Genomic DNA, 15,248 nt, shown 5'->3' with positions numbered 1-15,248 from the left:
GCAACAGGTTTTTTTTTTTTCCTTTTGGGATAAAGGTTTTACATGAACACATAAAAGCTGATAATTGTAAGCACCCCCCTCAGTGTTAAATGGTTTGTCTCGACACTCTAAACTGCTACATTTGCAGGAGAGCTTGTTTTGTTGAAAATAACAGACTTATTAGCCTATTCTCTCCTTTTCTTGTACATTATTATTATTATTATACAGGATTTATATAGCGCCAACAGTTTGCTCAGCACTTTACAATATAAAGGGAGACAATACAGTTCAATACAAGAGGGATAGAAGGGCCCTGCTCCTTGGAGTTTACAATCTAAGAGGGAGGGGTTAGTGGTACAAAAGGTAATAACTGTGGGGGATGGACTGATAGGAATCAAATTATGGGATTAAAGCATGGTGATATCAAATGTGTTCACGATTTCCAAAAGGGCCCTTTAAATATTTTGTTTTGCAGCTGCTTGGAACCTCTATATAGTTCATTATGTGTGTACAGTACAGAGGTCCTTCATCCCCATGAAGCCTCCCTCTAACAAGGTAGCTGGATTTAATGCTACAAAAGTGTGGCAAACATATTTGTTGTTAAAGTAGACCTGCGCATTCAGGCAAAGCCTAAACAGAGGTTATCTTTTAATGTAGAACTGAACCCTGATTGACTAACATTTAAGGGCTGCTTTAACCCCTTTATGACAAGGAACTCATATGTGGCAGCATTGTAGGTTGGCCCTGATGCTTAGCCACCAAATATATGCCCCTGGAACTGTGACTGAGCTGGCACCAACGGCTTATGGTCAATTACAGATGATCAGGAGCCAGTAGGACTTCACTGTGCAGCCAATCACCATGAACAAATTAATGGGATCCCCCATTCCCAACCCCTGGTATCACTGCCCACTTAAAGGGCTATTTCTGGTGGTGGCAAAGGGTTAAAAATGAGAGAAGAAATTGGTATCTACTTTGCATTGGACACCACAGTGTTACTACACATCCTCAGCTTCCATTTTAAGCTCTTTCCATAAAATGCGGGTTGTTGCGTGGACTGTGCAATATCTCACAGATTTTTTCGTTTCCTGCTTAATGCCATAGAGAGAAGTCGTCATTGGAGGAGAAGCCAGTTACATGGCTTTGACAGGTCATGTGACTAGGCTCTCTTCTTTCCAGAACGTTTCATTCATTTTTATCGTACTCGATTTAAAGTTCAGCTGAACGTCATTGCTCTGTACTGGTGTACTGAAGGTAATATTGGTGGGCCATGTCTGTGTATTATGTGTCAACACTGCTTCACAACTGGGGGGCACAGTTGGCAACTCATAGGAGGTGAGTTGCTATAGGGAGGACTTCCATGGGCTCAGAACCACTTTAATGAGGACCTCATCAGAATGTTAAGTAATCCCAAGATATGTAGTCAAGTAAAGTTGCAAGATCATTTTCCTGTAAAAGTGAAACGTGACCCTGTCTTCTCCTGTGCTTTCCTCTTGTTGACCTGTGATGTAAATGGTAGCCAATAAGGAGACCCAGGTAAATAAAATCTGATCAACAAGGAGACACAGTTAAATAAAATTTGTTAAAAATGTACAATATCTGGCAGCTGGTTTTGTTAAAATGCAGCTGCTAGAAAGGGACCTCTTCTTTGTTAGTGGTTCTCATAAAGGCCTGTGGATTACTTTAAACAACGGCTGTCAAACTGGTGGCCCTCCAGCTGTTGCCAAACTACAAGTCCTGTGAGGCACTGCAAGATTGACAGTTACAAGCATGACTCCCAAAGGTAGAGGCATGATGGGACTTGTAGTTTCGCAACAGCTGGAGGGCCACCAGTTTAACAGCCCTGCTTTAAACCACATGACGGATGCAGAGGACCTGCTATGCCTAATCCTTGTCTTGTAAAAGTCGTGTATAATTCTAATTCCAACCTAAGGGTCTCATTTTTCTATGCCGTTGTATGTTGTACTCCTGTTGTGCTGCTTTGCTGTGCATAGATCTGTCGCTCCATCTTGTGTGGCTGTTTGTACTTTGTACAGCTGACTTGCTCGGCTGCTTTCTTTTTCTCTTTGTCTATCTGCTTCATTTACAACTGCATGTTGCTATGCTATTCTCTCCTTTGGTAATCTACATTCTACTTTCAGACTGCTATGCTTTTTTCTAACTCATAGTGACAACTGCTTCCCGGCTGCCAAGTCAGTCTAATGCCTCCACCTTCTAATTCCCAATTTGGACATAGGCATCGGGAAATGGTGGGGGTGCTGTAACAGTGAACACTGATTTTTACACACCGGTTAGCCGCTGTTACCAATGACAGGTCTACCTTCAGCAGAGTAGTATAGTTGACTAAAAACCACCTGAGGCCTGTGTGGTTGACCAAAAAGTTAACTTTTTATTCCCAATCCTCTGAACAGAAAATTAAAGTGGAACTTTACCCAAGACAGCTTGAAAAAAAAATTAGATTTTCTGTAGCCCTTGCTAACATATATTTCACATTATTATTATGGTACCAAAATTAGTGTGTGCTGTAAACAGCCTCCAACATTGTTCCTGTTGTTTTTTGCTGGAGGCTGCCATTTTGCTGAAGCCCAGAGCCCCTGAGCAGCAGTAAGTCATTAGGCCAGGGATCGGCAACCTGTGGCATGCAGTGTGGGAGATGGCGTGGGAGAGCGATCCTGGGAGACCCATCTCCCATACTGGAAACACATGTGGGCCAGCAGCTGCGGCTGCTTACAGGGAAAGCAGTGTGGTTGGTTCACACCCACTTCTCCTCCCTCCCACCTATCTTCCCACTGCTGCCTTTACTTTCTCAATGTACACAGAAGCAGTGGGATTCCCCAGGCAACTCTTCCTTTGAAATGGTGGGCGGCACAGTGGCTTAGTGGTTAGCACTTCCGCCTGGCAGTACTAGGGTCGTTGGTTCGAATCCCAGCCATGGCACCACCTGCCTGGAATTTGCATGTTCTCCATGTGCCTGCATGGGTTTCCTTCGGGTACTCCGGTTTCCTCCCACACTCCAAAGACATGCAGGTAGGTTAATTGGATCCTGTCTAAATTGTCCACAGTATGTGTATGTATGAATGTGAGTTAGGGACCTTAGATTGTACACCCCTTGAGGGTTAGGGACTGATGTGAATGTACAATATATATATGTAAAGCGCTGCGTAAATTGATGGCGCTTTTTTAAGTACCTGAAATAAATAAATGGTAATTTCCATTATAATGCTAATTAAGCAGTCTTTTAGCCTGAGCTGATCCTTAGCCAGGTTTTTCTGATTGGTGTTCACATGCTGTCTGCCTTTTCTGATCTGTGTATATATGCGCCTCTCCTTCAGCAGCCGTGCACCTGGCTCAGACTGGGGGGGAGACCATTATAGCCAGAAAAGTTGTATTTAGCTGGATTTGTAGTTACTACTTTTTTACAGGCTTTGTAAATACTACCAAGCAGTATTTACTAAGCCAGTTATACTTCCTACTTTGTGCCTGGCTTTGTGAGTATGGCTCTGTGCCTGGCTTTGTAAGTAAAGCTTTGCGCTTGGCTTTGTGAGTACAGCTCTGTGCCTGGCTTTGTGAGTACGGCTCTGTGACTACGGTTTTATGCCTGGCTTTGTGAGTGCAGCGTTGTGCCTGTCTCTGTGCCTGGCTTTGCTAGTACGGTTTTGTGTCTGGCTTTACGAGTACAGTTTTGTGTCTGGCTTTGTCAGTTCGGTTTTGTGTCTGGCGTTGTCAGTACGGTTTTGTGTATGGCTTTGTCAGTATGGTTTTGTGTCTGGCTCTGTGAGTACGGTTTTGTGTCTGGCTCTGTCAGTACGGTTTTGTGTCTGGCTCTGTCAGTACGGTTTTGTGTCTGGCTCTGTCAGTACGGTTTTGTGTCTGGCTCTGTGAGTACGGTTTTGTGTCTGGCTCTGTCAGTACGGTTTTGTGTCTGGCTCTGTGAGTACGATTTTGTGTCTGGCTCTGTGAGTAGGATTTTGTGTCTGGCTCTGTGAGTAGGATTTTGTGTCTGGCTCTGAGTACGGTGTTGTGTCTGGCTCTGTGAGTACGGTTTTGTGTCTGGCTCTGTGAGTACGGTTTTGTGTCTGGCTCTGTGAGTCTGGCTTTGTCAGTATGGTTTTGTGTCTGGCTCTGTGAGTACGGTTTTTTTGTTTATTGAACAAGCTGAGGTTATAATCTGATTGGTTACCATGCACAGCTGCACCAGATTCTGAGTGGACCAGCTTTAGTAAATCTCCCCCTTTGCATGCATCCAGCAGCAATCACTGTAGGTAAATGCTGGCTGCGTGAACAGCCACGAATAGTTGCAGCCTCTGGAAATGTGTCAATAAAGTGTACTGTACAGACTCAGTGACTGCAGCTTGCTGCTCTCAGGTGTCAAAAACAGCAGAAGGAATCAGCTGTGACAGTAGCATCCCTATCATTCTCCTCCCATTCACAAAAGGCCTTGTATTTTTTTTTAATAGAATACAATGTGCTCTGTGAATGAAAGAATAGAGATCATGTTGCATCCACGCCCCACCCATGCTTCATTCACGGAACACCTTGTATTAACCCTAGTCAAGATAGCAATTTTTACAGGATCCAAAATAAATAAGCCATAATGTTCCCACTGGACATGTAGTCAGGACATGTATATTCATTTAGTCAGAGTTTTCTAAAAGTAATAGTTATCACTATTTAAACTAAAAGTTTTTCCTGGAGTTTAGCTTTAATTTAAAAAGGTTGTGTGCCCAAAACACCTAATTGTATGGGACTGGGACTGATCTGTAGTCTGAAGCACATGCATTCAAACTGGACTGATCTGAGGTTTAACGTTTGTAGGTATGGATTGAGAGTTATTTGAGGTCTGATAAGTCATATATCTTGGGGCATTGGGACTGATCTGTGGTCTGAAGCTACATGCATTGGGAATGATCTGTGGTCTGAAGCTGCATGCATTGGGACTGATCTGTGGTCTGAAGCTACGTGCATTGGGACTGATCTGTGGTCTGAAGCTACATGCATTGGGACTGATCTGTGGTCTGAAGCTACATGCATTGGGACTGATCTGTGGTCTGAAGCTACATGCATTGGGACTGATCTGTGGTCTGAAGCTACATGCATTGGGACTGATCTGTGGTCTGAAGCTACATGCATTGGGACTGATCTGTGGTCTGAAGCTACATGCATTGGGACTGATCTGTGGTCTGAAGCTACATGCATTGGGACTGATCTGTGGTCTGAAGCTACATGCATTGGAGATAATCTGAGGTCTGAAGCTGAATGCATTGGGGATGATCTCAGGTCTGAAGCTGTATGCATTAGGGATGTGGTGTAAAGGTGAAGGAATTGGGGCGACCTGAGGTGTCGGTGAAGGAATTGGAGCTGATCCGGGGTGTGAAGGAATTGAGATTGATCTGAGGTGTGAAGATGCAGAAGTTGGGGTGATCAGAGGGGTGAAGGTGTTGGAATTCGGGTGATCTGAGGTGTGAAGGTAAAGGAATTAAGGGTGATCTGAGGTGTGAAGGTACAGAATTTGGGGTAATCAGAGGGGTGAAGGTAAAGGAATTTTGGTTGATCTGAGGTATGAAGGTAAAGGCACTGGGGCTGATCTGATGTGTGAAGGTACAGAAATTGGAGAAATCAGAGGGGTGAAGGTGCAGGAATTGGGGTAATCTGAGTGTGAAGGAATTGGGGTGATCTGAGGGGTGAAAGTACAGAAATTGGGGTAATCAAGAGGGATGAAGGTGCAGGAATTGGGGTGATCTGAACAAGGGTGAGTTACCATTTATTTTACCACTTTCCACTAATCTTTGAAAGCTCAATACTCATTTCTTACTATTATTCCAGTACTTTTCCCTTTTGGTGATGGTGTGAAGTTGACATTTTTTTCCTCAGAGATTGTGTTTTTTTTTGTTTTTGTTTTTGTTTTTACATTCTGCTAAAACTGTGTGAAGTAGTACTGCTTGGACCATGAAGAAGAGGACATACCCCAAAAGCTTGTCTTGAAAATTGTATGTTAGTGCAAATAAAATAAAGTATCACGGACAGTACTCAATTGTTTCTGTCGCAAGTGCACAAATACGGCTACAATCACCTCAAACACAGTACCAAAAAATATAGAGAGCAACTGAGCATGTGCGGAGAAAGGTGAGACAGCACATTAGTGGATTTTAAAAAGTATAGGCACTTATTTTTAATGTTTAATATAGCTATACCTGTAAAAGGGACCAGCCTGAAGTGATCCGACAGGACTTAATTTTTTTACTTTTTACTTTTTTTTTTTTTTGGGGAAATTTTTATTTATTGATTCTGCACATAGGTAAAGGTAAAAAAACATAGTAAAACACAACAACATTACAGTTAAGCACTGGTGCAGCCAGATCAACCATACAAGAAAAAAAAAATAACTTCCCCTTATCACCCCCCATCCCCCCTCCAGTGCAATACCTCCCACAGGATATACACCAAACAAGTAATTGAGCCCAGATGTTAAAGTAGAACAAGTACAATGCGATATCAACCGCACAATAGGATCAACCAGCCCAAATTTATAACCCCAAGGAGGGGGAGCAATAGGATGCCTCATAGTAAATAATAGCAATAGGAGCAATCGTCAAGGCCACACCAGAGAGAGTTTCTGATTGGACCAAGAGTCAGACTGGGACAGCCTCATGTAAGGACAGGAGTATCTGAGACACAACTATGCCATACCTTTTCAAATTTCTTAGGGCATCCTCTAAGTAGCATTTTTACAGAGGCAAAGCTTCATTAATTAGAGCCTTCCAAAAAAGTAAGGGAGGGGTCTCTGCCTTTTTCCAGTGCAATAAAATTGCTTTGTGAACATAAAACAAGGTTATAGTAAGAAGGGTTCTCTGTGCCTTAAGATTTGCCAGTTCCTCTACCAATCCAAGTAGACACACAGAGATGGTCATTGGTATCTGAGGAGGGGTAAGGTTTTCAAAGGGTTTGGACCACCCCCTGCCAGAAATCCTGTATAAGTGGGCAGTTCCAGAAAATCTGCTAGCGAATGCCTACAATGCCAGCAGGCCACCAAATCAGAGTTACTAAAGTTCCACTTATTATTATTATTATACAGGATTTATATAGCGCCAACAGTTTGCTCAGCACTTTACAATATGACTGGGGACAATTCAGCAACAATACAGTTCAATACAAGAGGGAAAGGAGGGCCCTGCTCCTTGGAGCTTACAATCTTTAAATAGATTCTGATTTGTTGCCACAAGAAAAGCTCTAGTTTTTATGAATGACCTCTGGAAGCCAAAAATGTATCCAATGAATTTTTCATTGATGTAAAAAATGGATAATGCAATCAAAATTACAATAACAAGTCCCACGTGCAGTGTGCAAACATATAGATTCTTATTAATATTGAAAACCATTTCCTATAATAATGATTCAGTATTTGTACAATATTCTTACAAAGGAATTAAGGAGTGTTTGTTATACACTACAAGAAATGAGTCCATTGTCCAACAAATCTTCTTCGTGTTCACCAAATATGTGCTCACCAGAACCCTGTGCTGGTAATATCATAAACCAGCTAATAGAGTGTGACACTCTGGGAGTAACCATCTGCAGCTTCATGACTTTCCTCTCAAAGACCCCTCAGAAAGGATCATTCAATATTGCTCAATAAGTCACACAGAGAAAGACGCTCCCTTAGCGTAAAACCATCTAAGAATCTTTACTTCATAAAAACATTCGATACACTCACATTAATGTGTGTCTCCACTGACACAGATATATAGGCACAGTAAAAAAAAAACAGAGTTGCCGCCAGCCACAAGCTGCAAGTGCGAACCCAGCGTGCGTGGTGACGTCACGTCCAAGCCCCACATTGAGCCTACCTAAACGAAAGTGTCCATGTTGGAACATGGATAGTTAGCTCTGGTTGTGATTCTATTTATAACTGAGATGTAATAAAGTTTCTTTATAATGGTTTTAGAAGCAGTCTTTTGTTGTAGAATGATCACTACAGATCACCTACAGATTTGTAGCAAACTTGCCTACAGCACATCAATACATTTTATATTGATTTATGTCTGTTAGAATGTTGTCCCTTCTACGATATGTTGTACTATTTTTTTTTTTTGGTGCTTTTATTCTGTTTTTTACATTTTGCTTCCGAGCAAGGTGTTAATTGAGAATAATATAAGTGCCCCCCCCACTGGACAATCTGGTTTATTACTGGTTTCTTCAGTTTATTCAGGTGATTCCTAGATTGTAAGCTCGAAAGAGCAGGGCCCTCGATCCCCTCATGTTTTGCATTGTAATTGTTGTTCTGTCACATGTTCTGTCCCCCTTTGTAATGTACAGCGCTGAGCGAACTATTGGCGCTTTATAAATACTGTGTAATAATAATCTATTTTTTTTTTGTTTTTATTCTGGTTAGTTCTAAATGAGATTATAAAATGTATGTAGACATATGTGTTTGTGCATATATACATTTATTATAATTTTTTATATAATTCTTACATTTGATTTTTGCATAATCATATGCATTATGACCATAGATGTAAGCTTTGAAATTTTGTGCAATATTGGCTTTTTATATTCATTTATAGGTTTTTGTTATAGTCCTGATAAAGATTTTTTCCCCCAGAAACTTGTATACTGGTTGGTACTACCCTTTCAAGACTTTTAAGCTGATTGTTATTTTCTTCATTCCACGTAGCAGAAAGAGGGTTAGTATCCTGAGCTAGTCCAGGCTTTTTTTTGCTTTGTATAGATTTTTCAGTCAATGATGTTCATGGGACGAGAGAGCACAGAGACAATTCTGTCAGTGTTGTGGTTCACCAGGTGGAGGCAGGTTTGTTACCAAGCTGTATTTCTGATGTCAGCAGTTCCACCTGTTCTAGTGACAACTGTCTAAGAGGGAAATTTCTTTGTACATCTCTAGGACACCAATAATACATAAACAACAAAAATAAACTGATATGGGCTCGAATTCTTTCCTATTCTCTTCAGCATTGAAAAAAAGTTGTTTTTCCCCCTCCCTTTTACCTTTTGTGCTGCATTTTCTTTAAAACATTAACTCAACACACAGTAAATCCAGCTCTTCCCACTGTGATTGCCTGTTCAGGTGACATGCACCTGTGTGGCCGTCTTAGTCCTCTTCAGCGGGTGCAATCAGCCAGCTACTGTAAATGATGAGCCTGCCCTCTGATCACCCAGTCTGTGCGCCCAATTATACAGCCTCATTGGAGATGTGATGTAAGTATCCCAGGAGGCTGAAGGATCAGGTACTCATCATTTTGGCTTAAAGTGATTGCAAACCCCTACATACAGTTGCAAGAATAAGTATGTGAACCCCTTGGGATTACGTGGAGTTTTGCATGAATTGGGCATAAAATGTGCTCTGAACGTCATCTAAGTCACAACAATAGAAGAACACAGTCTGCTGAACATAATACTACACAAACATTAGATGTTGCCATGGTTTAATTGCACATAACATGTAAACATTCACAGTGCAGGGAGGAAAAAGTATGTGAACCTTTGGACTTAATAACTGGTTGACCCTCCTTTGGCAGCAATAACCTCAACCAAACGTTTCCTGTAGTTGCAGATCAGACCTGCACAACGATCTGGAGTCATTTTGGACCACTCCTCTTCACAAAACTGTTTCAGTGTAGCAATATTCTTGGGATGTCTGGTGTGAATCGCTCTCTTAAGGTCATGCCACAGCATTTCAATCGGGTTGAGGTCAGGACTCTGACTGGGCCACTCCAGAAGGCGTATTCTGTGCTGTTGCGGCCATTGTTTTGTTGAATTACTTGTATGCTTTGGGTCATTGTCCTGTTGCATCACCCATCCTCTGCGGAGCTTCAGTTGGCGGACAGATGGTCATACGTTTTCCTGCAAAATATCTTGATAAACTCTTGAATTCATTTTCCCATCAATGACAACAATCCGTCCAGGCCCTGAGGCAGCAAAGCAGCCCCAAACCATGATGCTCCCTCCGCCATGTTTTACAGTGGGGATGAGGTTTTGATGTTGGTGTGCTGTGCCTTTTTTTCTCCATGCATAGTGTTGTGTGTTCTTCCCAAACAACTCAATCTTGGTTTCCTCTGTCCACAGTATATTTTGCCAGTAGTGCTGTGGAACATCCAGGTGCTCTTTTGCAAACTTCAAACGTGCTGCAATCTTCTTTTTGGACAGCAATGGCTTCCTCCGTGGTGTCCTCCCATGTACTCCATTCTTGTTTCATGTTTTCCTTATTGTAGATGTGTCAACAAAAATGTTAGCATATGCCAGAGATTTCTGTAGGTCTTTAGCTGACACTCTAGGATTCTTCTTTACCTCATGCAGCATTCTGCGCTGTGCTCTTGCAGTCATTTTTACAGGACGACCATGCCTAGGGAGAGTAGCAACAGTGCTAAACTTTCTCCATTTGTAGACAGTCTGTCTTACCGTGGACACATGAACATCAAGGCTCAAGGAGATACTTTTGTAACCCTTTCCAGCTTCATGCAAGTCAACAATTCTTGATCGTAGGTCTTCTGAGAGCTCTTTTCTGCGAGGCATGGTTCACATCAGACAGTGCTTCTTGAAACCAGTAAACCCAAAACAGGTGTGTGTTTTTTAAGGGCAGGACAGCTGTCAGCAACACACCCAATATCATCACACTGATTGGAGTCAAGGTTGGTTCACTCCTGGCTCCAATTAGCTCTGGGAGAAGTCATTAAGCTAGGGCCTCACATACTTTTTCCTCCCTGCACTGTGAATGTTTACATGTTATGTGCAATTAAACCACGGCAACATCTAATGTTTGTGTAGTATTATGTTCAGCAGACTGTGTTCTTCTATTGTTGTGACTTAGATGACGTTCAGAGCACATTTTATGCCCAATTCATGCAAAACTTCACGTAATCCCAAGGGGTTCACATACTTTTTCTTGCAACTGTATACCCAGTGAAGTGACTGGTCTCAGGTGGCTGCAGATAAACAGGTACAACTTGTGTAGGAGATTTGTTTCATCTCTGTGTCATCTGTCCTCTACATTCATTCAATGTGCAGAATTTAAACAGGATCTCTCCGTTCAGAAAAGCAGGCAGTTGGATGGAAAGTGAAGACATTTCTGAGAGCTGATTGGAGGGAAGGAACATGCCCTCCCTTCACACAGCTCACAGGAAGAGAGCTGAGGCTGTGAGTCAGCTGGAGCTCCTTCACCTGTCACCATTCTCTCTGTATCAGGAAAACATATCAGAAGTGATTCATGCTCATAGCAGAGGAACTAAGCAGCAGACAGAAATGACACTTAGTGCTCTGGTTTGAGACAAGTACACACTATAGAGGGATTTGCTTTGTTCATATTTCACAGAGAAAAAAAACACAATGTTATCTCAGGAAGGAAAGGTTAAATGGAACATACCCTGTTTTGGGTGTGTCACGTTAAGGTTCACAACCATGCTATGCTGCCTGGCAGGGTACCTAAATCACAAGATTGGAGGGACACAATTACATATCCTTTGGCAAATAAACCATATACTTTATGTATTGTAGCTATGTTTTATCTGCTTGTCTGGAGCTCAGCTTTAATGATTGAGATTATACAAAGGTCTGTTCACATATCAGTGCTTAAACATTCATTTTGTGTGTCCTAAAGGTAAACTGTCTGACTTTAACAATTTGGTTCACTGACCTCAGACAAGTATTAAAATCAGTAAAGTCAGTGTGAAGTCAAAACTAGCATTTTCAGCTAAGGAACCTAGTGGTCAGGGAGTTAGTATTTTCAAATGGAGAGGTCAGTAATGGCAGCCTCCATACTTCTGTAGTACAGTCCTCATGAAAGTCATATTAAAGGTTCATATGTTTGGTTTTAAAAATAACAAACATGTTATACTCACCTGCTCTGTGTAATAGCTTTGCACAGAGCAGCCCTGATCCTACTTTTCTTGAGTCCGGCGTTGGCACTCAAGGCTCCTCCCCCCTGCTGAGTGCCCCCAGAGCAAGCTGCTTGCTCTGAGGGCACTCGTTCATGCTTGCTCCTGAGTTGTCTCTGTGTGTCCATAAGACACTCACTGTATGGCTGGGCCCCACCCCACCCTGCCTCTCTTCCCTTTTCACTGGCTGTAATTAACAGCAGTGGGAGTCAATGGCTGCCGCTGCTGTGTCTGAGCCAATGGAGAATAGAGAGACTCAGGAGAGCTGCTGCTCTCGTGTACATTGCTAAATTGAGATCGGGCTCAGGTAAGTATAAGGGGGCTGTGGGGGGGAGCTACACACAGGTGGGTTTTTATCTTCATACATAGAAGGTACACCCTTTACAACCTCTTTATAGTGACCTTATCATAGGGTCAACAAAATACAGCTTTCTACATACCTGTCCATCAGCCTATTCGATAAACTTAACTTCGTAGTAAAGCTTCTAATACTCTTCTAAATCAACTCCACAGGCTGTTTGAATAGCTGGTCCCTCTGCTAGGCACTGTCGTTCCCCCTGCTTACACCTAGAAAAAGCAGCAAACAATAGGACCTAGGGGGTCATCAAAGGAAACCACAGTAGCCAGGGGGGGACACGCTGTTTAACGTACTTAGAAGGGTGGAAGTGGGGCCAGGGGCTTTGCCACAGAGTGAAGAATTTGCAAATGGGCCACTTCTCTGATGGCTTTGTTCACCTTGCCCTTCATTGCAATGTATTTTATTGTGAGCACTGGAGGGGCAGAGCACAGAGTGTTGATTGACAGTCATGGCTCCCAGTTCAGAGTGGATCGAGAACTGAGTGATCAGAGGTCATGCGATTGCTCAGTTCTCAGTCTTCGAGCCGGTGACGGACAGCTAGAGCATCAGACCAATGCAGCAGCATGGTGGCTAGTATGTATGTTTGTTTTGTTTATTTAGAATCCCACATTTCTCATTTTAATGGCACTAGATGATGTGTTTTTTTTCTTTTATCTCCATCTACAGATTTTCACCATGGCAGTGTGGATCCAGGCACAGCAGTTGCAAGGCGATGCCCTACGTCAGATGCAGGCGCTTTATGGACAGCATTTTCCTATAGAGGTGCGGCATTACCTGTCACAATGGATAGAGGCACAGTCATGGTATGTATGTAGTCTTCCTGTCAATTAACCACTAATAATGCACTTACATGCAAAAAGTTCACATATTCCAGAATGATAGCCTAAGGCCTAGTACACAGAATGAGAAAATTGGACAAGTGAACGTACAAAGTCTTTTTCACTCTAATATGGATTGTGACAGTGCTGCTAACCGTACAAAAATTCTCATACAATCCAGTACAGCTTCCCGTGTGTGCAGTAATGTAGCGGCATGTAATCAGAAGTGATGTCATGTACCCCTTTGTTTCATGGTGTATTTTTTTGTATTTAGGAGCATTTTCGTTGTAAACAAAGATTGTTTTCATTGCCCTTTTTCCTTCTGGGTTATTATCATGTTTACGATCACATGCGGTCTTGGTGACTCGATTTTATACTCTAAGTATACTGTACTGATTGAACGAAAATCGTTCATTCTGATATCTTACAATACAAAATTGTTGTGATTGTCCCTTCAGATACTTTTGCATGAACTGTTGTGACTGGCTCTTGAAAGCTGTACTGTGCTGAATTTGATTTTTCTCATCATGTGCACTAGGCATAACTTCAGACATATCCTTTTATTTAGTATTGAAGTGTGTGAAAGAGATGGGTAGTCAGGTTTGTATTGCTGTTTGTGTTCCCTTTGGAAAGATATTCCCCCTTCCTTTCCCCACAATAAAACATAACTGCGGTTCTCATTCTTCTATAGTAAGGCTACTTTAAGGAGTTTTTGAAGCATTTTTCGTTACAAAAAGTGCCTGAAAAGCTCAAGAAAAATGCCTCCCTATGTATGTGAATGTATATCTATGTATGTTTTCACACTCAGGCATTGCACTTGCGGTGCGGTGTAGAAACTCCTGCTTGAAGCATCTTTGGGGAGTTAGCAAAAAAAAAACGCCCCAAAAACACCTTTTCCCATTGAAATCAATGACGCCTCAAAAACACCTCGGGGAAGCTTTTTTGGAGAAGTTTTTAAGTCACGTGTCCTTTTAAAAATGTACAAAAGCGCAGGTAAAATGCCTATGCATTTTTGTGGCAGATCGGTGTGAAAGTAGCCTCAATACATGCTTTCTGTTCCTGTATGCCCACACACGAAATGAGATGGATCCCCTCAATAGGGTCAGAGCAACAAAACCCAATAGTTTCTAACCCTTTCGCACCGTTTGGGGAAAAAACAAACTTTTAGCTGTAGAGGGCTGTCATGTGTTCTGTTATGTGTAGTAATTTATATACAATGTCTAGTGCAGTCTATATTGATAGGGTCTGGTTTTGTGGAAGTGCTACATTTACTAATATGTTAGGGAATTGACATTCTATTAAAATAGAATTACATTTATTACTTTTTAATAGGAATTTGCGCTGTTTTCTTTAGGTTTACTTTACTTGCTACAATATAAAAATAACTAAAAATATACCATTTTTCAATTTTGTGATCGCTCTGTCCCATAAATGTGAAATATTGTATATATACAGTACATTTTATATTTACCACTTCTATCCAGCAGGGGGCAAAGTGGAAGGTTAATTCTACAGGTTTTTGTAAAGCTGATTTGCTGCTGTTCTTTGAGACCTGAATAGCAGATCAGATTACACACCTAGCTGAACAAGTGAGGGGAGGAACGATACTGTATGCTTCTTCCTGTCTTTTAGAGGGGGACAGCCTGACTTTTCAGTGTGTAGAAGCAGTGAAACAAAATGCACCTGCAGATACTGGGCTTTCTTATTAGGACACCGATAATGCTTATGATGCTCAAATAATATAAAACATAAGATATAACATTTGTTTGTTTTTTTAACCACTGTCCGGTACAACTTTTTAATTTTTTACACTTGGTAAAATCAGCATTTTGTGCTAGGAAATTGATTAGAACCCCCCAATCATATATTTTCTGAAAACATTGGCCCTGGAGAATAAAATGGTGGGTGTTGCAATTTGTTTTTATGTTGCACAATATTTTTTGCACTGCCATTTCTCAAATGCAAATTTTTGGGGATAAAAACACTCAAATTAATTTTAGTGTATACAAAACACAAAATAATACCCCCTCTTTTGGGTAAATTATAAAAGATAATGTTGAGTAAATTGATACCAAACATGTCAAGAAGTAAAATTGCATATGCCCATGAATGGCAACAAACTATGGTACCTAAAATTGTCCATAGCAGATGTTTTAAAACCCTATACATGTTATCAGTGTAGAGCTTATTTACAAGTTATAACCCTATAGT

General features: G+C 41.6%; 1 protein-coding gene across 1 annotated transcript in view; it reads left to right on the top strand.

The window, feature by feature from the left end:
• Positions 1-15,248, top strand: part of LOC149451455 (signal transducer and activator of transcription 5B) — a 333,063-nt gene that overhangs the window by 232,993 nt on the left and 84,822 nt on the right. Inside the window, exon 4 of the mRNA XM_089690636.1 lies at positions 12,886-13,022. Within this exon, the coding sequence (XP_089546762.1) occupies positions 12,895-13,022 (128 nt within the window). The 5' untranslated portion in view covers positions 12,886-12,894. The remainder of the gene's footprint in view (positions 1-12,885; positions 13,023-15,248) is intronic.

Source organism: Staurois parvus, unplaced genomic scaffold (assembly GCF_062004578.1).
Source record: "Staurois parvus isolate SC_StPar_1 unplaced genomic scaffold, SC_StPar_1.0 ptg000538l, whole genome shotgun sequence".
Classification (NCBI taxonomy): domain Eukaryota; kingdom Metazoa; phylum Chordata; class Amphibia; order Anura; family Ranidae; genus Staurois; species Staurois parvus.
This window is presented reverse-complemented; position numbering and strand designations above follow the sequence as displayed.